This window comes from Daldinia loculata (genome assembly GCF_022478755.1).
Source record: "Daldinia loculata strain CBS 113971 unplaced genomic scaffold F4817scaffold_32, whole genome shotgun sequence".
NCBI lineage: Eukaryota > Fungi > Ascomycota > Sordariomycetes > Xylariales > Hypoxylaceae > Daldinia > Daldinia loculata.
In genome coordinates this window covers 133590-160230 of record NW_026054886.1, presented here as the reverse complement: position 1 = coordinate 160230, position 26641 = coordinate 133590, and the positions used below count along the sequence as shown (strand labels likewise).

Genomic DNA, 26641 nt, shown 5'->3' with positions numbered 1-26641 from the left:
CCCCCCCCCCCCCCCCCCGCCCAACCAGCCAACGTTGTGAAGGATCGGGATGCTAGACCTTCTGCAGAGAGGCTCGAGGGGTGAACTCTTTTCTCGATGTACTTTACCCTCCTAGAAGCTTTGTAACTGCTATGTAGTATGGTCCCACCGTAAGAAATTACGAGCATGAAGATATTGCCCGTAGGAGCAGGATTAGCGAGGTTAGACCCCTAAACCGCGTCCGTGGCATTGGGAAGATTGAGCTGTGGGGTTGGTATAACCACGCGTTTGGACCGGTCGTCCGGCGTCAAGGGGCTTGCCTGCCGTGGGGACAATGCTTGTCTGACCGCAATAGGGTTTTCAGAGCCGCCTGTGTATTCGGGCATAGCTGTAGATGGGAAAGGGGACATGATGGTGCTCAAACCTGGGCTGAGATCTGGCAGAGATAGGTAGCAAGATGTTCTTGCATCATATGTCAGCACTAACTTCTAAGTCTGCAAGAGGTACGGATTAGAAAGGGATAAATAATCTTTGATTCGGTGAAGACGGCACAGGGGGTCGAACCCTACATCCTCGGGTACGATCCGTATGTATTTGCATGTGGAAATACGGAATATTGGGCGTGGGAGTTGAAACACTTGCCGGACAAACTATTGAGTGATGCCCAGAAAGTAATCTGCGGTCATCCAACGGGTGCGTGAAGTCTTGTATGGCCCCGTAGGTATCCTGACTGCCGAGTTGAGGAAAGGCGAAAAGACACAAGCTTGGTAACGAGACTTACCCAGTGATGAGTGACAGGGCTTATGGAAACGGTGTTGAGGTGCTTCGTACGCCGACTAGTCCTAAAGGGTATAATGCAAGGTTGATGATGATGATGATGATGGAAAAGAGACCCTTGACGGTATGGAAAATTTCCTTCTCCTTATTCTACCATTGCTCTCCCCTTCATTCGCTTGTTTTGCTGTTTTCATTAGAATACCTAGTAGGTAAACGCTCGACCTTCCGCTTTGGCTCGGTAACCCCCACAAGGCTACTTACCACTTAAAAATGTTACGAAGTTGGTAATGTGTAATTTTTATTTTCCCACCCTTTATCGGTTCGATATTAATGAAACGTGGTAAGATTACCCAGCGTAGGGGGGGGGGGGGTACTGCGGGCTCTCTCCGGCCTGTTGTCAGACGTAGTATTCAGTATTTCAGTATTTCAGTATTCAGTGATTTACAAGCTCGTGGGTAAGGGACAAATACCGGGACAGTCGTATGTAGAAATACGAATTGGGGTCATGTCTTGTAGCGAACAGCCGCGCCGGGCTCCGGACTCACCGGCAGCGTGTTCCCACTCAAGACCGATAGGATGCGAATACATAGGGTCGGGTAGTTGCGGGAACAGCCGAGGGATGACAGTGGTAGTCCGCCAGTCTTACGACAGAATTTAGATGTCGACCGCTTTGTTGCTCCCAGAAGGGCGGAACGCAAAATTCTCGGCATCATCCCAACTGCCCAGTGTGCCCTGTCTAACCCGACGATCCTAGCTCGATGAGTGTTTCCGAACTGACTAAGACTGACAAGGCTTAAGCTGTTGTGCTGTGTATGCCGTGTTTGTGTACGGATTAGACGAGAAGTACATCGTGTGATGCCTATGTACATAATGTAAACCTGTTAAGGAGCCTATCCAGGAGTTGAGATGTGATAGCCTAGCTTCGACCTTCCTTAGGTGAAATGGTGACATGCTTGTTTAGGTGGTCTTAACAGGAGATACTCCCACAGTTATCAGATTCTGGCACCAAGATCGTGTCCGTTATATCAATGAACACAAGAGACACAAGAGCACAAGGGACACGGACTGCACGCAAGCCGTGCCACCTCGGGTTGAATTTCCGCGTTCCGGCAGGCAAGTCAGGACCCGAGAAATTGCGGAATGCGCAAAGCCCCTTGATATGAAATGATTACCTTATTCTCACCTACCTGGGTAGATCCTCCAGTCCGGGAAGACACCCTTGTACAATCTGCACGGATCGATTGGTTTAGGTATCGTACCGATATGTATGTAAGTAGAAAAAGAAGCCTGAAGTACGTGGTAAAACGTAATATTACATAGGTATTTTAGTCCCGGCTATCGTTTAACTCTAATAGTGAGTGGTTGCATGAGCAAAAAGGAGGCTATTCAATAAAGGTAACCCGAGAATCTCTCCGCCCTCCGCCTCTCTTATGAGTCTTGGCATATTGCTCGGACTTACATGCTAAGTATGTACCTTACCTTTGCGGCGCCACGGGAACTATACGAGGTATGCATATGTTTTATATATCTACTTCGTAGGTAAATTTTTATCTATGTATATGTAAACACATCCCGATATAGACAGACTCGCATAGAGACTCGTACAGGGCAAAATACCTAACATACATACATGAAGGCCATGCGACAAGAAGTTCAAGCGGCCTCTTCTGCGGCCACAGCATACATATTAATACATGCCTGTATGCAAGTACCGGCAGGCAATCATACTTACATATGTACCTAAGGTCCAAGGTGAGCTACGCTGCTAGGTAGGACACACCTAGAGCAACGAGTACCGAAGACAGGTCCGCTCGTAAACATGGTATTGGCTACGCTTCCTACCTAATGTATCCAACTATGTAAGTTATGTCATAATCCGTAGTTTAGGTAGCATACCTGGGTAGGTCTGTACTACCGATGGTGCAAGGTGCAAGGTGCAAGGTGGCAAGGTTACCAGATGAGCAGCCTACCCCAAGGAGACCCAAAGTATATACGTATTACAGCAGCTAGCCGCGGTAATAGGATCATAATAATTCGATGATTTTTACGCTGACAGGTCGCACACGCGTTGTACTCGTATAGAAGTACATACGGTTATACGGTAATACGGTTATACGGTAGTTACATGAGAACTAAAGTAAACATGCCAACACTTCCCTTCTCGGCATCTAGCCGTGCCCAGACTCGATGCTGGCGCCGACATATCGGATGCCGTCACGTCACCGTCGAGGATTTACATTCGTAGATAGGTTAAGTACCTTACCTACTTCTACATACGGTTATTATTATATGATCAGTAAGTACCTATATATGTATTATATTATGTATATAGCTTGCGCGGCTAAGTAAACACAGCCAAGAGATCGCTACGGTTATTATGATACCTAGCTCTAGCCCCAAACTGGTGGTCTTTGCCGCTTCAGACGCACGTACGTGTATCCATATATAACATATAGCACATAGCACATAGCATATAGCACATAGCATATATCATATTTATATACATGCAAAGAAGCTACCATCCATCATAAAGAACAAGTTCGCTCCCCGTGATACAAACTGCTATATCTACCGCGTTGGTATATAATGTCGCTACTCGGGTTATGATGATCTCCCAGCAATGTCTTGTTTCGCTTCCTAGTTCCTAGCGCAGCGTCGGTTTAGATGCCGAGCAAGAACAGGGTCGCCTTATTACCGTACCAGAGCCTACTCGAACTAGGTACATCATGTTGGTCTAATACCAACTACAAGGAGTTGGTGCCTAATGACAAAAGGGTTCCCCACAAAGCTTACGACCTTTATTCAAAGCCTGGACTGTTTTGAGACGGGCCTAGACGCTTTTTTGATTAGCAACGTGGAACCCTTCTGCTTCCTTTTACATACAATAACAATAGTACACACCTCCTACTACTACATACACTACCTATGTACAGCTATGCCAACTATGAACTATTATTCTGTTCTAGCACCAAGTCCACTCTATTCGTATGTAGACCGTAAACCCTACCACCAATATTGCATACTTTTTCACCGGTTCATCAAAACAAATGTTTACAAGCCCCTCCACCCGAGGTGTGCTTGAAACCCTCGGTAAGGTCACCGTTGATTATCTTCGTTATACAAATGTTTGCCCGTGCATTGCACATTCAAGGTATGTAGATATGCTTTTTCTTTTCTTCTCGCGAGCTTTACTATGTAGGTACACTAGCCCCGGGACTAGACTACGGATTATGGGCCGTTTTGGCCTCGAACCCCCCCGGTCCGGTTTCCGCGTAATGCCCTAGCACGCGTTAGTACATAGTAGTTTTCCATGTGTTTCGAAGGATTAGCGATTAGAGTAGGGCGTAGTGGAAATTTTGAATCCTTGGGCAACCTCTTACCACTTATGAAGGGGTTTGGCAATTATAAGGCTAATTATAAGGCGGCTGGGTATTATCTAGGAGGCGTCAAGGGGTAACGAACGTCTGGAAGGACTCGGGAATTATATTCCTAGCAAGGGCAGTATGGTACGGAATACATACCTACCTACCTACCTACGAAGTACATAATAATTCACGAAAAAGTGGTCCACAAATCAGTCATCAAAGCAGTCAAGATGTGGTCAAGTGGGTAGATCAATTCTGAGCATGCATAGGCTCTATGATAGATAGGTTCGAGTAACAATGACAGTTTTCGGCTCGAGTTAAAGAAAACCAGGTGACCTGAAACCTCAGGTTATCAGACAGCTGCGCTTTTTTCTTTTTTGCAAGATTTCCAAACCGGAAATCCATAGATGGTGAACACATATCCAACACATATTCGATAACAATATAAACGTCTTCATAGTGTGCCCAAGACGCGACTGACAAAACTCATGTTGGCCTGAGGGCAAGGCACGCCCTAAGACTCCGAAACACCAACGTAGCCGTCCACCCAGCTTGCCCACAAAACACATCTTCATCCCTACTCGGGGTAACCAAGATACTTGCGCCCAATAATGCCGCTTTTTTTTCGTACGCCATTCGCCGATTCGATAGCTAGTAGATGTATGGAGTGCAATGTAAGAAGAGGTATATAATAATCCTCTAAGTATGTTGTATGAACACAGTATGGTCCAAGTGCGCTGTCGTATGCGTGCATGCTTGATGTTGTCATCATTTCGGGGATCGTATTAGAGCTTGGAGCACGCAACCAAACACTGGAACAAATTCGTCATCAGAATGCTGGTCGTGAACGCGCGAGAGCGCATGTAATGCTAAGAATAAGACGCCATCTATAATATGACGCAGCGTCCGTTTCCACCTCCGCCTCGGCGGTTCCTCCTATACCTATCCCCAGGTTCCCTGTGGGGAGCTTCTCCATTTTGAGGTCGTGGACGGCCGGTTTGCGGCATCGGCCGAGATGCTTGTTGTCGCTGTCTACGTAGGATCCTAACGACGTCATAGAAAGCCTTCTCGACGTTTATGCAGTTCTTGGCCGATGCCTCGACGAACTCGCAACCTAACTCCCGCGCTAGAGCATGACCTTCTTGGGTCGATACTTCTCTTTCCGTTACCCGGTCGCTCTTATTACCAACCAGCATAATCGGCACGGCACTTGGGGGCGTTATTGTAGATATCGGCGAGCCAGGATAGGTAGGTGATGCTGAGCATGATTCTTTTACCCGTTGAATCTGGTGATGAAATTTCTTGATTCGGGAAAACGATGACCGAGACGAAATACTATAAACTAGTACGAAACCCTCACCATCGCGAATCCACTGGTCTCGTAAGGCTGTGTATTCTTCTTGGCCGGCGGTATCCAATACTTCCAACATACAAGCCTGGCCATCTATGACGACTTGTTTTCGGTACGAGTCTTCAATTGTCGGGTCATACTATATCACAGAAATCGTTAGCGACTGTATTCTAGATATTGGTTACGCGCGCAAAACTATAAAGCTAGTATGGGAGTAGTCGCGAACATAATCTACTTTTAGGGGGGGCGAGAACTCACAGTTTCAACGAAATGTTGTAGACATAACTGAATTGTCAGAGCTGTTTTACCGACACCACCGTCACCGAGGACCACCAGCTTATAAAGCACCATTTTTCCCGCCATGTTGTAACTTGGAAGCGGTCGCACGGGACCAAACAATACTCTTTATTTTTTTTTTTTTTTTTTTTGTTTTATCAGGTGTGATGAAGAAATGGAGACGGAAGCAAGAGATAAAATCCTCAAGAGAGCTGGTATAGACTCAGCACGGGTATAGTAGGTAAAGTGGCCAAGTTGGTCGGGCCGCAGTAGGTATTCGGCTATGTTGAGGTGATTTAGAGGGAGAGTCGACCCAGATGAGATGGGAAGGAGAGGGGCGAGTCAATTCGTCGGAGAGAAAGTGTGAGGAGTAAGAAGAACTGTATTGATCGCAGCGACGTCCGTACTTTTTAGCTCAAGACAAAAAACGGAGAAGGAGAGGAGGGAAGCAAGGAGCAGGGAGACGAGGTAGGTGTTCCTTGTAGAGGATTGTGGAGAATTGAGATTTTGGGAGGGCCTGAGCTCTATGTAGAAAATTAAGCGTAGACAGGTAGGTAGGGTAGGTAAGGTAAGGTACCTCTAATGTAGGTAGGGTAGGGTATTGTAGGGTATTGTAGGGTAGCGTATGGTAGTGCATGAGATAGGGAGATTCCAGACTCCGATTACAGTTGAGGGAACCTAGGAACCTAGGAACTTAGGAACCTGTAAGAAAGCTGGGATGGGAGAGGATTGGGCGAGGATTGGTAGTGCTAGGTAGTGCTAGGTAGTGCTGGGTTTGTTGCTAGCCGGAGGTGCGGTACAGTACCCGTTGCCGGGATGATTGATTTTTATTATTATTATTTTTTTTTTTTGAATTGGCGAAGCGGAGGTGGAGAGCGACCCGAAGCTAATGTTTCCCTGGCGTAGGCCCTGGGGGGGGGGGGGACTTTAATGGCTATCCTGGAGTCCTTGGACAAAACAGCCAACCAATGAATAGCTGCTCCCGGCGTAATAGCACAGGTGGCGCTGGGAGATGGAAGAGAGAGAGAGACCACTACTATGGGACCTGGGAATTAACCTGTTAACCTGGGACCTAAGGACCGAACCTAGGGACCGAACCTAGGTAGACCGTAGACAAGCTTGCCAAGGGGGAGGGGGTAGCTCTTGTGGAGTTGACGATAAAATACAGCTCGGTCGTTATATAAAGCCGTGCTCGCAGGTCTTATTACTTTTAACCCCTTAAACCCTTAAACTATTAAACCGTTGTTGTTCGACCGATTTGTATGTTGTATGTATGTCGCTTGTTTTGTCGCTATGTTACGTTGTTGACGCCGCGACGCCTTTCTGGGCTGAGCCGAGTTCCACTCAGGAACTGAATTGTAACTAAATTGTATCGTATCTTCCCATGTATCTAATGTATAAAAGCAAGGATCAAGTCAGTAACCATTAACCTTGTCGATTTCTGTCTGAACTAATGTGGAACCACGTTGACGAGATTGAAATGTTATCGTGTTATCGAAAATGTTATTGAAATGTTGCTGTCGAAAGGTATAAGGTTGAGCATGCAAGGTTGTATTTATTCTATAATATTAAGGTATGCTAGGTAGGTCATGTATGATAATTGCATTTAGACGTGGTAAAAGAAGAGAGCGAAATCATGTGCACCTTTTTAAGAGGGATGGGAGAAGAAAAAGGAAAGGGAAGAAGAAGAAAAAAAAAAAACTTTGGTGTGGGCGTGGATGCGATGCGAATACTTTTAACGCTTCAGACCAGAAGCGATGAGACGGTAATCCGTAAACTGATCCGCATTTGCAGAGAGGTTTTTTTCTGCTTCTTCTCTCTGTAAAGGTAACAACAACCTAACCTTAGGTACATACATCAAGTACCCGGATTACCTATGTGAGGATGTGAGGTAAGTATGTCATGTACCTTAGGTAATTTAGGTACTTACCTTTTGGTATACTTTTAGGTATATCTTGAAGTATTACATATAACGTCTTGGACTAATACGACTCGACTAATACAACCGCAACCGCAACCGTAAATATCTCGAGCTCATACACTACCTCATCTCTCCCGTCAATTACCACACAATACAACTTAATCTGAAGTCATAGAGTGTCATAACAAAACCCGAATATGATGTAATCAAGCAGAACTACCGGCACGTGCTTATATCGCTTCCTCGCTTGTTTTAACCTGAGCAGGTATCTTTACTTATATTTTCTTGGGGGTTTTTTTTTTTCGTTTTCTTCCGATTCCTTACCTTAGGTATACTCCTCTTTATCCCATCATCGAGCTCTGCGCTATAAATCATCCTTAATTTCTTACCGAAAGGGCGCATTGATTTCTCGGTGTGTCTAAGAACAAGTATTTTTCCTCGGGACTCCATTTTCGAGACGTAGGGGAGGTTTTTGAACTCGGCGGCTCTTAAAACAACTGAGGCTCAACAACCAATGTGCGTACAAGAACACAGTCTCAAACACCGAACTCTGAACTCGAAGAGCTGCTACGTCCGATTTTCGCTGCGTCTAAAGGTGGAAATGTATTCCTTGCATTTTTCGTTGCTACTATGACCGCAAGTATGTCGGTGTCTTTCTCCCTGTAGTCTGTCTTGAGGTTCCCAGATCCGCAGATACTGTCCAATACGGATTGCGAAAGTCTTTGACGGTTCAGCTCGTTTACTTGCCTGTTACCTTACGTTGGAACTTCTCGCATGACACGAGAGTTGTTCCAATAACAGGCATCAAAAGATAAGACAGCAGTTTATACGGCACTCGCCGAACTCGAAGACCAGTGCCAGATCCATATCATATCCCTATTCCCAACAAGTGATGCAAGTCAATCACCAAGTAGCTTTAAACGACAATTTAAACGACTGGGTTAGGTATAACTTCCAAGTCAAGACACAGTCCACATTTCCACAGGTCGACGAATGAATCCCTCCGTCAAACTCTTTCGTTCCGCAGCAATGTTACCATACCTACATGTCATCAATAGAAACAGCGAATAAGCATCATCGCGTATCTCCTGGCACGCACTTCGGTTAGGAAGTTTTACCCTTTTGATCGTCCACAGTCATCTTCGTCACCTTTACCATTGGTCAGCCTAAGAGGTGAAGTCTACCATATACGCGGCGTATGCGTGCGGCGTAGGTAATTCACATGGAGGTATTCCATCTTAACCGTCACGCTCGCTGATCTCCAGTCACCTTTCCAATCACCGTTTTAATTACGTTTCACAGGCGCAAGGACTTTTCACGTCTTGGCAGACCCCTCAAATTGGTCAAATTGGTCAAATTGGTGTTGAGGGGCGCGCGCCGTGTCCCATATGTTATGCGTACAGACTTAGCGGCGCTTAACTTGCGATACCGCATAGGTATGCGCAAATTCGCCTGTCGCGAACGAATAAAGTCGTACAGACGAAGCCTCTATGGTCTACCTATGGCCTGTGCAGAGTTGCTATGGACCTGGTCCCGCTGATGTCCGTGCCACTCACATCTAAACCTACTTTAGACGTTGGCCGATGTGACGAGATGCAGGCAGCAAACTATCCCGTCTCCGATTTCTCCTTTGGGATGGGACGTCTGTAAATGGTTCTCTTAGGACTTCAGAGTTTCCCAACTCATCTTCTGTTGACAAAGTGTCCCAGGGGTAAGTCTGAGATAAGCAATGAGATAAGCAATAAACTAGTAGGTAGTGGTGTGAAGTTGTGAACGAGGGCCTCCCATCCCTTTTCCCGGGTCCAGCTTGCATTGCCGAGACCAGAGTAAAAACACTCAGAATAGCTATAAAAAAAACTATTTCGTATCCCCTATAAACATGCCCCCATCCCCAGTCCCTAGAGATTATTATCCCTAATATTCGACCATGGATGGAGTGCATGAGGGTCCAGGTCTTCGAAAGGTAAAACGACAGCAAATTTAAACTGATTTGTCGTTGCACCGTTTAAGTTACAGTCACTTACTTCTAAGATCGACCATATAAGCCGAGATGTTCGACTTCACATAGACAGTAAAATAATCCATACACGACGACTCACGATCCATCTAGCATACAGGTTCCATTATGATAAGCTAAATATTAATATAGGCATTGTTGCTCGTAGGTAAAGCACCTTGTTCAAAAATCGACGTTTCCATGTGGTCAGCGGGATTTACAGACTGGGTATCCTACTCCCTACCTAGGTAGGTTTCCTCCCTGGGCATCACGAAACGTTTTAAGTATGCCGCACTATCGCTACTTTCAAGCTTCTTACCTCCTGCGGTTGCGACTAAACTGATAGCCTAGAAGCTATCCGGGCACCCGGGCCCGGAACTTCGCAAACCCTCGAATTAGATTGGTTGGGTTGCTAGTCTTCCTCACATCTCTCTATGATACATGACGTATCATTCAAGCTAGTTATCATTTTCGACCGTGAAGAAGAAATAGAATAATAAGTCCCTAGTTTTATCTTCGACCAACTAAGTATATCCATGAGGATAGGCACCTTTTACTCGGATATACCGAGTCTCCTGGCTACTTCAAAAAAGCCATCTTCACCCTGGGCAACCCAGAGATCAACCCATCCCCGAGCTTCCTTGTAACGGTCTTCTTCAGCGCCCCAAGCTTCTTCCCTAGGCCGCTCCACGTAGATCGTTCTAAGACCATTGGATCGCGCTCCCGCAAGATCCCCCAGATGAGCCGCAACCATAGCCACTTCCTCGGGTCGAAACCCAAGTGCATTTACTGCACCCAAATATGTACTCGGGTGCGGCTTATAAGCGCCAAAGTCGGCAGTTGATATTATTCTCCGGAAGCCTAGACCCCCGTACTCGTTGAGATCTTGGAGAATGGATTGGTTGCCATTGGATAGCGTCGATGTGACAAGTCGGGTCCCTAGTCGTTGGATGCCTGCCGCGGAGTCATCCCACGGTTTGAGATTGTGCCAGATCTGACTTATGGATCGCACCTCATCGTCTGCGTAGATGCCGGAGAGTCCCCATTTGTCCAGCAGTTCCCGAAGAGCGTCGTAGAAGTGAGTATCAATATCCTTCCACTCCGACTTGCCAGGCACAAATTCCCGTGTAAATACGTAGTAGGTCGCCCTCCATTCCTGTGTAAACGTGGCCCAATCGTCGTCAGTCATCGCTTTTAGGCGAGCCTGCGACGATTCGGGCAATGTGCCGAAGGTCGGAGACGTCGTCTTCTCCCGGGCACGCTTCACGAGTTCCTGGCGGACACTCGAGCGATAGTCCACAACCGTGCCAAAAACATCAAAGGTCAAGGCCTTGACATTCCGAAGCGCTTCGGGTATAGAAGTTGCCATTTTAGCCAGTTTCTATACGTTAGGTAGGTAGCATAAGAATACTACTCGATTACTGTCTGTAGTGACCTACGACATGTGCTGATGAGCAAGATTATCTAGACAGTGAAGTGATCCGGCTATCGGAAGGGTGGGGTAGCTGTACGCCTTTTTGCAACCGAAAGTTGGCAAGGCATATGCCGAGCTCCTCCTTACAAACCGCTTCTAGTCTCGATCTTCATGTTTCCCAACATGCAGTAAGTTTGAGTTGTCATGCCACCAACATCGGCTTTTGAACCGCAACTTACATTTATTCGTTTATTCATTTAACTAGATCTGTGTTATGACGTCCTCTTGGGTGGTTTCTTCATTGATACCATGTCCATAACCATCCGAAACACCTTACTCGTTGATACGTAGCATTTTATATATTTCTTTCAAGTACCTACTATAGGCGAGTTAAAATGTTGTTATAATATTGTGCTGCAGTGCTGTATTAGTAGTATTGTCGTTACTCAGGGTTGCAATTAATTCTACCACAAGCCCCTGGTAAACTTCGTCATAAAAGCTTCATACCTTATAACCACCAATATTTCTATATTACATCAGTCATATCAGACGATTTACACTGCTCTGACGAACCAGCTACTCCACGTGGATACATGTTCTTATTGATAAACTCTATCTTAACTGGTATCGAATTCCACCATCACAACTGGTTTAACTGATATCTAACGGAACTTGTGGTGTTGATGGATTTTCCTGTATTCCTTCAGTAATAAAATTCTACAAGTCGTTTAGTATTATAATATCTCCCTCCCACACTATTAATTAGGTTTCTCTAGGATACTGTGTCAACTCCATCGGCTGTAATTTAGATGGTCACAAGAGTATTAGCTTAAGAAACAAGTATAAAGAAAGCTGGTCTTGTACCATATAGGAAGGACATCTAAAGAAGTGTATTTATGTGATTAATTACTTCCTATTTAATTTAATTCCAGGTAAGAGGGCCTGTGTAATATGTTTCGATCTAACTATGTCCTAGTTCCTATTAACTAGGTCATGTAACTATGTTAGGTACCTGTTTTGGATTCTTAGCAAACAATGTAGTAGAGGTTATGGGTGAAACCGAATAGTGTTTACTCAACCTGGGGTTTAAAATAGACAATATCTTGCAATAGTGTTGACGCTCTCTACATGGTTTTTTCTTCCTTTTTGCGTTTACCCACATGCACGCCCCCGTTGAGAATAGTTCTCCTTCATTTCTCCTTCATACAGAAATAGATGGGATATTTTTTGAAGCATTTCTTCGATTTTGCATAGTTCCATCTGAGGTTTATCGAGTTTCTCTAAGATAAATATACGTGCACGATCGTGCTACTTACAGTTGATCTACGACCACGATTAATAGAGGACGAACGTTGTAAAATAACGCTTGAGATTCGCCTGGGTTTCGCGAATTTACCTTGGTAGTAAGTATATGGAAGGCTTCATAAGACGTGCTTGCTATTTCAAACATGTTTAAGAAAGGAGCTCTACTAAACCAGAGTCAAGCGTACTTAGGCGGCGATTCTGTCATGTCTAGGGGAGCCTTTATTGAAAATAAAGCTAAAGGTTTGTCTACTGTCACGTAAAACGAGTATAGTTTGGCATATTCTTAAGCTCGCCTTCGTTGTTGATAAGATACGTAGTAGGCTCTACCTACTCGCAGAAATCCTCAAATGAAAGGAATAATGGCATGTCCCTTTATCATTGTCATCAATAAATCATGATCAACAGAGAGTTTGTACATATCCCTAAAGTGATATTACAAGTAAACTCAGCTACGAAAACTCAAAAAATAATTTGCCGTGGTTTACATAACAGGTAGGGAGATGCGCAACTTGTTTCTAGCTTTGTCAAGATATGTAGGTATGTATTTGGATTAGTATCTACGGATTATTAACTACTGCAACGCACGGCTCCGTATCAGACATAGTCGTCTGTTAGTCAAGGCCGGGTATCCATTCCGTAGCGTTTTCTAATAGCTAGGTGACGGCTACTCCTAACTAGTCAAAGAGCTAAAACCATTTGAGGCCGACTGGTTTGTACCTCATCTCCTCGATGCAAAAACACAAGCCAATATGAAAAAAACTGTTAGCTGTCTATTGGATCACATCTTGCTCGAATTGTCCAGATGTAAAAGTGCAGGATCTCCTGCATGCCGTATCGTATAACTGTAGTATCAACGTCTTGTTAGATGTCGTGCGCTAATTTCATCTTCTTAATTAAAGCCACTCTTGGACTAGAGCTAGCTGGATGAAATTGCAAATTCGAAAGTTAGGTACGAATGCTGTGCCTGCTGCGGGATCGTACGTTCTGTATGTAAGCAATAATTCTAACGCCCTGAAAGGTCTGGTGTAGCCTCAACTGAGGAAACCATGGTAGCTATATAATATCCTTTCGGGCTACCGGTATATGGGGCCGCATAGGGCGAGATCGACGACACGGTTGATATGGCTCCACCCACGGCTTATTATTGTGTGTATACATACATACACTACACTACACTACGCATGATCTTAGATCGAGATGTCGATAGGAACGCGTGAAGGACTTGGCATGCAGAAAAGTTTATGAATTCTCATTAAAGTTACCGAATATAAATTCGTATATACACCCATTCATGTTGGTCCTACGTTGTTCAAGTAGCCTACGAGAATTCGTCGTGGGACAAGTAATGGTAGCTACCTAGGTAATCAGGGATTATTTATACATAGGTACCTCTAGTTAATACATAATCCGCCAAGCTGTTACGATTATGATGATAGTTAGGTATAGTTAGGTTGATTGGCTAGGGCGATCGTGGCGATAATTTGACCGGAAGCCCGTAGTCTAGGTTTTGGATTGACTTCCCGGGTTTGAAGCACCGAGGTTCGTCTTAATTCAGCACACCTCGGATGACATAGTCAGCTAACCAAACGTTCAACCAGCCACGAAGTCTCAAGTAGAACTGTCTTGGATAGGGGTGATGGTGCGAGGAAGATTTAAAAGTAAAATGTAACTCCCTTGCGAGAATTACACTAGAGAGCGCCTCTCAACCAACCATTTCATAAAATGAGAAAAAGCGGCCCGTATAATCTGACGTGTTAGTTCTTACCAACGACCGAGACGATTCCTGGACTAGATCGTGCAGTAGTAGTGTTATGTTTATTGCTTTCGAGCACAGTCCAGCTATATTACCTTCCGTTATGCGGAGATGATTGAGCCTCAACGTTCCCTTGCGTGAGAACCTTAGTAGTACGCTTTCCGGATACTGTACTTCGTACGTGCATAGACTTATCCTCTCGATGACGGACAATCCGCTAGTATCGACAATGACGGAAACCTCCTTGATTGGAGTCCGGGTTGTGATATACGTACAGGTTATGCGCAGAAGGCCAGCCACTCAATACTCGAACTATACCTAGTTACGAAGGCCAGGTAAAGTGTCTGTCGCAGTTAAACTTTTATGTCTTTCGTGGAGAAATGGTAAGAGTGAAAAATCTGGGGTAATACATAGGTAGGTAGATAGCTACCTATCTAGGTAGCTAGTAAAAAGAATGTAGAATGTAGGTGTCGCAAATCTCGGTTATAGGCCTATAGGCGTACGGCATAAGTTAACACGGCACGCAATATCGGGTATGGGGAGCTAATCTACGCTCTACTCGTCTACTCGTATGAATGTCGTTTTTTCCCCTTCTCAATTGTCAATCCAGTCATCATATGCGAGTGCGTTGAAAGTGGCACAAGCCCCGAGATGTGATTCTCCTTGCATACACGGAGAGCCGATCGCATTCGAGGGCGGGTGAGTGGAGCACCAACTAGCGACTCGTACACGCGTGAAATAGGAATTAGCCGGATGTGATCTTTATTTCCTTTTTTTTCTTTTTCTCTCTCTCTCTCTCTCTCTCTCTCTCTCTCCCCGTCCGCAAAACACAAGCACCGTCGTATTAGTTTCGCGGAACTCACATTCGGAGCTGCGTGGCCTGTTTTGGCGGGCGGGATTCCCCAAGTTTTTTGGACTAACTAACATCCGCAATATTAACACGAGAGACGGGCCGCACGCACAGAGAGGAAACCATGATACATAGCGTGGCTGTTGGCTGTGGCTATTTCTCCTGCCGCTGCTCTGCGAGTGGGACTTCATCAAAGCATGGGTACTATGTATGTTTGCTATCAAATTCTTCCGTACGTACGGATACGATTAAAGGCTTTATCAAAAGCTGACGAAAGTCTTGATTGGCGTTGGCTCATTTCTAACAGTGAGACCCCAGACTGTCGGGAATATTCTCGAAATCCTTCGAGGGATCCTTACCGGCCGTGATGAGGTACCTGGTAGGTAGCTATGTAAGTTGCCAAGTTGCTAAGTTTCAGAAGATCCCAGTGAGAGCTCATATTAAGCTCGATATCCCAATTTAGCTTTGTGATGGACGTAATGGACGTAATGGACGTAATGGACGTAATGGGTAAGGTAGCCCGTCAAGTTTAGTTGCATAGAAAGTGACTGAAGTGTGTCCACGCCGAGAGCGTCGCAATGGCTCTAATTTATGTAGTAGTTCTGCTATGTACTGTCCTACATAACTAGATCTTGGAACAAGTTGGGCTTCTGATCCTACTACTACCTACCTACTGTAATCCAAGCTTGGCGCCCGAATTGTCGGGGACACGCCATGTTCCGTCTCGGTCAACTAAAACTGGCGTGATATGTAAAAGCTGAAACTAACACTATCAATGGCACCGGGGCTAGTTGCGCGTCTTTATCTTTTGATCATCTCCTATTGCTTAATTAAAAAGCCTTAGGTACCTCCCAGGTAGGTATTTACAGCGTATTTGGCGATATGACAGTTTTAAGCGGCTCATTAAAGCCCCTTGTGTAAGGACAGAGGGGAATATCAATTTTATTATTAGGGACCGTTTTATTTATTTATTTATTTATTTGAGCCTATCATTCAGCCGCACAGGGTGGCCTATCTGAAAAACCCTGGCGTTCTATGTACTAAGCCTTGCGACTCGCGAGCTGCAAAGTTATTACATGCCTAGCATAGTAAAAGATCAAGTCGTTCCAAAGTATGAAGAAACCTGTTTCTTCTCGGCTCTTTGTATGTAGGTGTTTAGACCTTGCTAGCGGCGTGGAAACACGTGCTTCACTTTTCCCCCTGAAAGGTCATGTCATGGGTAAGGCTTGGGTAAGAAGTGCTTTGGTTGATCGTAAAGCAGGGTTACCTTTTTCTCCAGACCGGGGTGATGCAGGTCCCGTCACATCGGTCACCGTCGCATCCGGCTGTCGATGGAAGGGTGATTTTGTCGGGTTCTCTGCATCGATTGCGTCTGCGCCTGCGCCTGCGCGAATGTCGCCCTATGTCGTCCTTGAAACATGTGAAGTCAATACCGATATGACAGGTAAGTCTCCTCGACACCTCGGCAGCGATATGCTTGGGCAGCCTCAGAAATATTGCCTCAGAACCCGACCTAACTGTACGCGACGGGCCGCGGCCAATGTACCTAGCTGCCGCCGGAAGGGGCCGAGACTCACCTGTCAAGTTTAATAGGCTGGTCCTTACATCCTAATGCCTGACTCCTGACGCCCGGTAGTTCAAGGATTTGCAAAACTCACTTCGTTCTCGAAGCAAAGCGAAGGGAATTATCATATCATCAGAAGACCCTTAAAAGCAAGGGGAGCTTGTATATAGCTCAACTTCAGTAAGTGGCTTATAGGCTATTATGAAACAATGACGATGGAATATTCCGAAGGGCCTTCGATACATCTTTATCTTGGTTACGGATTGCGTGTTGAGATGTCTTGCAAGATATCAAATAGGTATGCAAAAACTCGGCATTGGATATGATTATGGGCTCTGCGTGTCCACTGTCCGAGCAATTGGGTTCCAGCCGGCTGCATACGATATCTGATCTTAGTCTATGATCGTCTGTGCCCGTCCACCCACAGACTCTGCAATCCGGGTAGTCGACCTTTGACCTGCAGTCGAATTGAGAGCGCATAATCATAAGCGATATCTCTTGGTAATATGTACAAGGCCTTGGTGATATGTGTAGAGGTATATTAATGGTCGTTCTTAAGAGTAGTATTTTATTCTCAATGAGGCTAACAGATCATGGCTAAAATGTTCATCGTCGAGGGTCCTTGTCGGTGGTCCGTCCCATGCATGTCTATCAACGGTTGTGCCTTGCATATGCACTTCAACATCACTCGGGGTGGGATTGGTACTTAGATGAGCGATCATTTGGAATGAATGCCTGACTTCGACGGGTTTGAACGTTTCTCAGGGTATCATCCGCGCTGGTTCGTTCAGGGTTACCTTAGGTACGAATCAACATACATACGAATTATCCAATCGTGGGACATAAACAGTTACATGTACAGCAGTAACTATGTCCGATGTGTAGCAGTTTGAAATGGGAGGCACAGTTGGGGAAACATGTCAGATCGGCATTGTAGTGTAAATAGCTGCCATAGCTTCCTATTCGACATCACATTTTAAGATATCCTAGCTAGTATTCGAATTACATTAACAACCTAGGTTATCTACGAAGTAGTAACTCGTCTGAGCTTTTTCGGAATTCGGTCGAGTTTCCTCTTCGAAATTCGTCACCCAGCGGGATAGGTACATCTCGCTTCATCTCAGGCGAACCCCCTGGACAGCTTACATAGAAAGGGCCAGCCCAGTTTGCCAGTATTAAAATGCTGCTAATATTCCCTGTAAGTTCCCTGTAAGTTCCCTGTAAATTACTTGTGACTGGTCCACATTCTGCAGTTCGTCCGCTGTCGCTTGTCTGATGCGCTAACGCGCCGAACGTGCGTAGAAGCGGCTCTTTGCAGATGCCAAATCCTACGTAGTATACGTGGCTAAGTGACGAGAACAAAGGCTTTCTTCAGCAAATCGATAGTCTTGAACCATTGAGAGTCCTCCAACTCAACAAGCAGCCAGTCATCGCCTCATCCCGTAACTGCAACAACTTGCTTCCAATTAGACCTCTCCTCCTTAAGGTCGCTTAGTTCAACGGTAGCTTGACGGTAGCTTGACGGTAGCTTGACGGTAGCTTGACGGTAGCTTGTCACCTACCACATCGCTATCCCTTTGCCGTTAAGCCCCGCCCCCCGTTTGGATTGGCGTTCTAGCCTCCCTAGGAACGGCATGGCCTTGCTACGGCAAGGTACCTACCTGGTAGCTAGGCCCTGCCTTGCCAAGAAGCCAAGCTATTACAGCGGGCCATTTGGGCGACAGTTCCATATTAGCTACCTTAACTTTAGGTACCTAGGTAGTTATTCAGGGGAACCCTCGTCCGTTACCTTCTCTTGATTTTAGCACCTGCTTACATATTCCACGGATTTGGAACCGCTTGGTCAAATTTGACCCCTGATAATCTTGTCAAGCGTGTGTCTGTCACTTGCCTGTCACCTTGTAAGTTAGCACGCTCATAGGCTGTGATGCTGTCAAATGCTTGATTACGGCTGGTGATTGGGCTTTGCGAACACGAGAGTATTATGGCAGTACGGGCATGGAAGCAACATACTATGTATGTACAAAAGACAGAATATGTTAAGCTTCTATCACTACTCCGCATATACTATGCAAAGGACTAGTAACGTATCTCCTCCCGCGTTGTCTACCCATGCTCCACGTTCGATTGTGTACTATGTATGGTCATTTCTTGCCTCTTGCGTTTTCTACCCTTCGTGTACCTTACCTGCCTACCTATCACTTTTATCCTGGCGTCATGGTCTGGCCCTGTATCCCATGTCGAGTGGGTATTATTACGGATTACTTCGTAGTGTACATACGACGCTAGAACCTGGTTGGCTATGGGCTGTTTTCTTTGCTTCTGATATCTTGTCAACTTGTTCTACGATTAGTTACTCTATCTTGCTTTTTCCTTTCCGTTTCAGTTGTGACAACGATTCGGTACGGTAGCGAACCGCGAACCGCAAACCGCGAACTACGTCCTCTCCTTTTTTGTTTCTCTTTCTTTTCTCGGATTGTTCTACCCGTTTACCAGACCATTCGCTCTGTCTTACCCGTCCTGTCCTTGCGTTCTCTGGGGAAACCCATTACCATTACCATTACCCCAACTCGTGCATATCCAACCGAGCGTCTTGGACGTCCGACATAACGCAATGACTGCCGGCCTAAGCTTTTTGATTATATTTCACATGAGCGCGAACTTTCTTCTTTGACTGGCATATCTTGACAAACCGTTTCATTTCGTTGTACAACTTTTAACTTGTATATTTTTGTAAGTTGAAAAGCGCCGATATTGGGTTTTCTATAGTCCCTTTCTTATTAGACTATAAAACCGCAATAGCTAACTGTAGTCTTCGATAGGAACTAGTTCACCTTTGAGGCGCATGCTTTTAGTATATCTTTCCATATATGTACACGTCATCTCGAGTCTCGTCCAATTGGCTTGAGTAAGCTGGAGCATATCTATACTGGTTCTAATTCTATAACGGCCTGCTAAGCATAAGGGTAATGCGTTAATGTTTACTCGACTTTACTCTTATCAACCATTGCTACTCGACCAAGGAAAATACAGAACGAACTAGGAATCGTATCTAAGGAAGCTTAGGTAAGTACAGATTATATCTTACTATTTTACCTCTTGATCTCTCAAGCTAGATGCACATCTGAAGTGTATGGGTCTCGTGCCGTCTAAAGCATAATGACCAACCGTAGCAGAAATGATAGAATCAAACTCTGTAAAATAACTGACCGAAGCTGACAATACAAGACAGACGGTAATTTCCATTACTTACCATTCATTACGCCTGGTATGTTCTAAAGTGTACAAGCTCACATCCATCCCTGGCATCCCATGCCTTTGGAGGGATTAGTGCTAATTGCGGAGTTACATAGTTGTATTAATGCAGAGTCCACTCGCACATCGTCACTCTTTCCCACGCTGAACAAATCACCCCACTGGCGACAGGGGGTGTATATGTAGGTGGAGCCTGGCGTTTGGACCCTTTTCTAAGATTGAACAAAAGAGGTGCAAATCTGGAGTCGATGTAATTTAGCCTGCTCTGTTCTGTGTCTCATAGACGCCGCCATCTTCGACCGGGAAACCGGGCTAGATCGCGAATACTGGCAGACATGGCCGTGTGGGAAACCGAAGACGAGTTGAGCAGTGTTGCGGCTTCACCACTGCCAGCTCCCACTGAGACACCTTACCGGACGCCCTCGCGAAACTCAAAGAAGTCGCGTCGTTCTGCTACTCCGCCGGGGGGTTCGTCTTCCCCTCCTCCCCCGTTGCCACAGGATAAGATGGAGAAGAAGAGCAAGCGATTGTCGAAAGATGTAAAGACCGACGAAAACAACAGCATTTTCGACCCTCGCCGATTTACACCTACCCTTCATGCGAACCTGGTGTCGGAGATTCTGTCCTTACGAAGGGACCAAGAAGAGAAACTCAAGATAATCGAAAGCCTTGAAAGCTCACTACATGCTACTCAGGAGGAACAGGAGTCTCTCCAGACCAACCTATCCAATACTTCCAAGGAGAGCAGGTCTTTGAAGCGACAATTATCCCTGCTCGAAGGAGGGACTTCGTCAGCTATAGGCGAGTTAGCAAAGGAACGTGATGAAGCTGTCGACGCGATAACCGAGACTAGGAGACGGCTCGAAGCTGCACAGAAGAAAGTCCGGACGCAAGAGGAAGATTCTCAGAGAGTCCATGATCTCTGGGCTAAGGAGAAAGATGAGTGGGACGAAGAAAGGCGCCGATACGAGCGAAAGATACATGTTGCCGAGAGCCGTCTCAGAGTCGTTCTAGAGGAGGTTGCCAATTTACAGGCAGCACAAATCAACGGGAATCATGATAAACCCGAGAGTGACACCGAGAAGGAAAATGATGGCGTTAGCGTACGAACAATGAGCATGACCAATAGCGTCCGGTATTCGGTGATGAGCGGACCCGGCTTTGGCAAGATGAACGGATACAGTCTTGCCGATGAGCTCAACTTCGACGACGACGATGATTACCAGACGGATCCGGATGGTCGCCAAAGTGTACTCTCGCTTGCAAGACACAACCGAAATCAAAGTCGAGATAGTATTATGTCTAAATCTCATCGACGTAACCAGAGCAATGATAGCCAGATACGACCGGGTAGCATTGTACGAAGTAGACTGTTTATGAACCAAACCGTACTCGATAGGCTCGAAGGTGGAATTCGCGAAGATGACGAGAACTCTGTGGTATCTCAGAAGGTACAGTATACTGACACGGGTGTTCAATTCTCACCACCACCATCTCCTAGGGCAGTACCGGCAAAGCCAGCAACGCCAGAGCCTGTCTTGAAAAGTGAGAAGCAGATGGGCTTAGAAAGTCCATCTCGAGTTGAGGGTGAGATTGAAGCAAACCAGAGTCGCAAGAGGGTATATGTGAACAAGCCAGGACTAATGGAGTCACCTAAAACAAAACCGATGGTATCAGCCGCATCTCAGACATCGGAGAAAGCGCCCTTACTCGTCACATCTCAACCAGTAATCGTGGAGACGAAGCCCGCTGCCGCCACGATTTTGATATCGGCTGCCACTCAAACAGAACCCGTCGTGCCTAAACAACAGCTAGTTACTCCCCCACTTTCGATACCGAGCATTAGCATAGTTCCACCAACTAGTCGACCGTCGAGTCCGCGTGAGCATCGTTTACCTCAGTACGTCAAAGACTTCGGATGCCAGGTTTCTATCTTGCAGTCGAATCCCATGAGGTCGATTTCTGTGCAGACAGATGAGATCAGGGTTGACAAGAGGCTTGACAAATTACCGCCACATCTTCATCCGTCTGCGATCTCTTCAAGACCTTCGTCCCCTACTACCACCACTCCTATTACTGCGACGGCCGATGAGAGCAAAAATTTCACACCGGTGCCTGGACACATTCCTCCGCGAAACCCACGTCGCCTCGAAAGTAACAGACGAAGCTTTTCGGCCGAATTGCCTACTTCGCCACCAGCATCGCCCACCGTCGACGGCTTAGAAACGCGGGACGCATATCCTGGCAACAACGATGATGGTCCGTTATCTAGTGCTAAGGCCCCCGTTAGGCGACCGCATCGTATAAGTAGCCTATTCGCGGGCTTCGATGTTCAAAGCTCAGATGAACAGGACGAGTTTGGTGAGGACCAGAGCGACTCCGAATACCGTACTGCACTTGCCCCGAGACCTAAAACTGGCCCTAGTAAACCTAACAAGCGAGTAGCATCAAGCGCAGCCTCTGCTTCTCCCGAACAAGGTAAAGCCGCCGTTAGACAATCGACGAGTATCCTGAGCAAGATCGGAGTTCCAGAAGTTTACAGTAGTTTCCGCCTCGCTGAGGCCCCAGAGGGTCTAACACGAAAACTGTCTCCCAAGGTGGCCACTGGAGCAGCCGGTAGACCGTTAGCATACAGTACGGGTTCCCGAGCCAGCGTTATGCGAAAATCAGCAATGATTCAGAGCGGTATTGCTTCACATCAAGGCCATTCGCGGACCCCCGACTTGCTCGAATCGAAGGACCCCCCGTTCCCAATTCCTACGAGAGCGAGCTCAAGGAAGCCACCGTTTAGCGTTAGTGCCCCGAGCGACGGCCAACGTAGTCCTACCTACAATGGCGAACATTGGCCTCGTAGAGGCAGGAAAGCTAGCGTGTATAGGACCAGTAGCATCCGCAAAGCCCGTTCAGCGGCAGCGATACCCCAGAACCAGAGGCCCAGAAGACGTGGTAGCCGTTCGCCACCACCGCCCATGTCTCCCTCGGAAGAGGCCCCTGAAAGCCCGGGTCTCCCGCCACTGCCGACCAACGACATCACCAGCCCTCGACGGGAGCGTGGCGGGTCTCGATACCGTAGCCATAGATCTCAGCCTTCGACCAACACTGCAAACACCGAAAATACGAACACGGGTTCCGTCGGTAGCAACCAACAATCATCAAGTGTGGTAGATGCTATCGCGCAGACAATGGTTGGCGAATGGATGTTCAAGTATGTTAGAAGACGTAAGTCTTTTGGTGTAGCCGATGGTGCCGGCCGCGGGGAGGAGAATAGCAACGACCGTCACAAGCGGTGGGTATGGCTCGCGCCTTATGAACGCGCGATCCTGTGGAGCAGCAAACAACCTGCATCTGGCAATGCGTTAATGGGCAAACCAGGCCGGAAGCGTAAGTACTACCGAACTACTAGGTTTAGGACGACACCACTGACCAGATTATAGTGACCATACAATCTGTGCTCGATGTAAAGGATGACAATCCCCCACCCAAAGGCAGCACCCAGATCTTCAATCGCTCTATCCTTATCTTAACACCACAGAGAGCATTGAAGTTTACCGCCACAACAGCTGAGCGTCACTACCTTTGGTTGACAGCACTGTCATTCCTGGCGCATTCACAGCAAGATGTCCCCGAGATCATCCCAACAGCTAACTCCCCAAATATCGGCCCGGCGCCAGACTTCGAAGCGCCTCAGATAAAAGCTAAAAGGGGCGGCATTCGTGACTCGATTAGGCTAACGAAGGGAAAGAATCCTGCTTTGATGGCCCGCCATGACCCTGTTACGACCACCAATCATCTAGAGGAAGCCCTATCAGCCCAACAAGAGACGTTCCCTCCGATACCTGCTCATCAGCGTGACCTGTCGCACGACGCAGCGGAACCCCCCTTCATCCCGCGATTCCATGAAAGGTCACATGAACGAGTACATGAACGGGCAAACCAGGTTATTCTTCACGGTCGTAAGAGGAGTAATACTGGTGGCCACATCCCCCCGCCGCTCTCGTTCCGAGGCTTTTCGGGACCGGCAAGCCATAGCAGCTCCTATCATGCCTCGACCAACAGTACCGCGGGTAACAGCGTGGATACGGCGGGCTCGTCTGATATCTATCAGTCGCAGGGATCCAGCAACATGACCTGGGGTATGAGCACCGCTGGTTCCCAACGAACGTCGGAAGCATCATCTCGACCACCAGGTAACTTCTTCGAAGCGATCGGCACCGTGCGGATGGAGGCTTTTATTAGCCCGTTGGCATTCCCGCGATTCGAAGACCATCCAGACGAGCTAGAGGAGTGGCGATACAGAGCCCGTCGACGGAGTAAAGAAGCTCGTCGTCGCCGTAGCCGAAGCAGACATCGGGATAGCTACGCTTCTCGTGGCACGCGCGGCACAGATTCTTATCATTCCGGAAGTAGGGCAGGAGAAGAAGATTACTTCCGAGATGATCCATTTAAGGGATTTTAATAAGGTCGCTTGTCCTTTTAGTGCTTGTGTTGTGCGCGGAGATACCCTCAAATTCATCGCATTAGATGATACCATTCGTTTAGCAAACAAGGAGGTCAGGGATTATTTATATAATACGGTTTGTTTTTGTTGGTGTTTTGGAGTTTTATGCGTCTTATACTCTTGTAGATATTGCCGAAATCTCGGTGTACGAGTACGACCTGGGTTTCCTTGTCTCAGATTCTTCTACTTCTTTCAACTTGTAACTCGTTTGTCATTTGTCATTTGTCATCTTATATATCGGAAATTAGTCGTTGATGCTCGCAGTCTTCCTCTCTGTCGAGTATTTCTTGTACAATAATTTCAGCTAGTTCTCAGACTATGTTATGGGGTTGGAAAATGGAAGGAGTTGGATGCCTAAGGATAGGATCTGAACAAGGACCAAACAGGATTGGAGGGTGGTTAGGTAGCCCGATGTTATTACCAAGGCAAGGAAAGCAACCTTAGATGAGCGATTGGCTTGGGTCTCAGGACCGATTCTGGGGTTAAAAAATAGTTGGCTCAATGGGGTTGTTGGCATATTATCTGAGGATAGATTTAATCTCTAGCTAGAAGGAAATAAGGATGAAATATCCTGAATACTGTTGTGTTTATTCTGATTTTGATTTGAAATGTTCGATGTAAAGAATGATATGTACCTAGGTACCTAATGTACCGTTTTGCTTTGCTGAAGTGTTCGGGTTTGTACATGACTAATGGATGTTGACATTGAGAAGGAGGGGCAAAGTTGCGGGACGTACCTCGCTAGTAATTCGATACCGGGAAGCCGAGTGGATCATGACTGCCCAGCGTGGCAACGCGAGGCTTCCAAACTTACAGGTACCTAATGCCTGAGCCTTTAATTCTACCAGGTAGCAGGTACACTAAGTTGTCTCATCACGCGAGACGGCGTCCGCCATTCTACCCTTCCTTATCTTTTTTACTTTGTAAATATCATAAAAACCTACCTAACGCAGCATACTACTCCTCGTCCTGCCTCGCTGCATCTACCTACAACCCTCATTCCGAGCCGGCACCAGTGTTTTCTTCCGCCTCATATCCACCCGACTCATTCTAACAAATAAGCCTCCGCTCTACAACCCCCACGATGTTGAAGATATGGTCTATGGTGAATCGCACCAGTCGTTGTATCTTACTATATAACATATTCTAACGGTTATTGTACAGAAATCTGCCCAGCAAAAAGCAGAAAATGCTGATGGCGCAGCTGGGAAAAAGAAGAAGGTCACACCCGCTCAACTACGGGTACAAAAAGGTAACTATCAACATTCTGCTATTTAGTAGTTTATCTTAGTTTTGGTATACTGACTATTCTTGTTATCGCTTTGAATTAGATCTCTCCGAGCTATCTTTAGGATCGACTATGAAAACGATATTCCCCGACCCGGATGATATCCTCAACTTCGTGCTCGAAATCACACCGGATGAGGGCATCTACCAGAACGGATTATTCACCTTCACATTCACCATGGGCCCGAACTACCCGCATGAGCCGCCCAAGGTGCGCTGTCAGCAAAAGATCTACCATCCCAACATCGATCTCGAGGGCAAGGTGTGCCTGAATATTCTGCGCGAGGACTGGAAACCGGTGCTTAACCTGAACGCTGTCATTGTCGGTCTACAGTTCCTATTTCTCGAACCGAACGCCTCGGATCCTCTAAATAAAGAAGCTGCAGACGATCTACGTTCGAGCCGCGACAACTTCCGAAGAAACGTGCGTGCCTCTATGAGCGGTGGTTCGATACGTGGAGTTACATACGATCGGGTGCTCTCTGCAGGTAGGTAAGAACTGGCAGGATGTAAAGGACTTAACGACGAGGCATTTTGCGAACAAAAAGGCGTTTCAGTCCAGTCGGACTATATGATATACTCGAGCTGGCACAATAAGGAACCCTATGCAGATCGGCTGATGCTCAAATGTAAGGGGGCAAGATGAGACCAAAGGAATAAGTTTTAGACTGGCTTTGCGGACGGCACATAGCAAGGCGTTTATGAGGGTGTCGCATTTACTCCAAGGCATCAAGGAGACTGTCAATATCGTCTCTGCTTTTAGTATTTTGCAGCTATAAATCACTTTATGGCCAGGCATTATGCTTATTCCTTTCCATGGACGACCAATGACCACATCACGATAGATAGATAGTAGTATATGAATATGACGAAATTATACGAAATTATCACTACAGGATTTACGTGGGTGTTCTTATGCATTCCTCCCCAGTGCTTACCTAATTAACCAATTTATGATGGCGACTCCATCGTCACCGCCTATTGAAGACGTGGAATTTTCCCTTAGGTGCTTAATCGCAATAGTACCTAGGTACCTGTACTAGAAAGCGG

At 46.5% G+C, this 26641-nt stretch overlaps 4 protein-coding genes across 4 annotated transcripts; 2 read left to right on the top strand and 2 right to left on the bottom strand.

Annotated features, from left to right (window-relative positions):
- Positions 1–4852: 4852 nt before the first annotated feature.
- On the bottom strand, positions 4853–6251 carry F4817DRAFT_149264 (ras-domain-containing protein). Its single transcript, XM_049297957.1, has 2 exons — positions 5731–6251; positions 4853–5611 (listed from the first exon to the last, which is right to left on the bottom strand). The coding sequence occupies exons 1-2, from the start codon at positions 5833–5835 to the stop codon at positions 5009–5011; spliced, it is 708 nt and encodes a 235-aa protein (XP_049157987.1). The 5' UTR covers positions 5836–6251; the 3' UTR covers positions 4853–5008.
- A 3967-nt stretch (positions 6252–10218) lies between these two features.
- On the bottom strand, positions 10219–11034 carry F4817DRAFT_316978 (haloacid dehalogenase; the record flags this gene model as incomplete). Its single annotated transcript, XM_049300752.1, has 1 exon — positions 10219–11034. One exon carries the CDS (start codon positions 11032–11034, stop codon positions 10219–10221), a length of 816 nt encoding a protein of 271 aa, XP_049157986.1.
- Positions 11035–19594: 8560 nt separating this feature from the next.
- Positions 19595–24927, top strand: F4817DRAFT_340948 (uncharacterized protein). The gene is made up of 2 exons (XM_049303703.1): positions 19595–23187; positions 23241–24927. Exons 1-2 carry the CDS (start codon positions 20142–20144, stop codon positions 24260–24262), a joined length of 4068 nt encoding a protein of 1355 aa, XP_049157985.1. The 5' UTR covers positions 19595–20141; the 3' UTR covers positions 24263–24927.
- A 147-nt stretch (positions 24928–25074) lies between these two features.
- F4817DRAFT_340946 (putative NEDD8 conjugating enzyme) lies at positions 25075–26484 on the top strand (the record flags this gene model as incomplete). The annotated part of the gene is made up of 3 exons (XM_049303702.1): positions 25075–25409; positions 25469–25556; positions 25636–26484. Coding segments are annotated over exons 1-3 (557 nt in total), but the record flags the coding sequence as incomplete, so codon positions are not given.
- Positions 26485–26641: the final 157 nt, after the last annotated feature.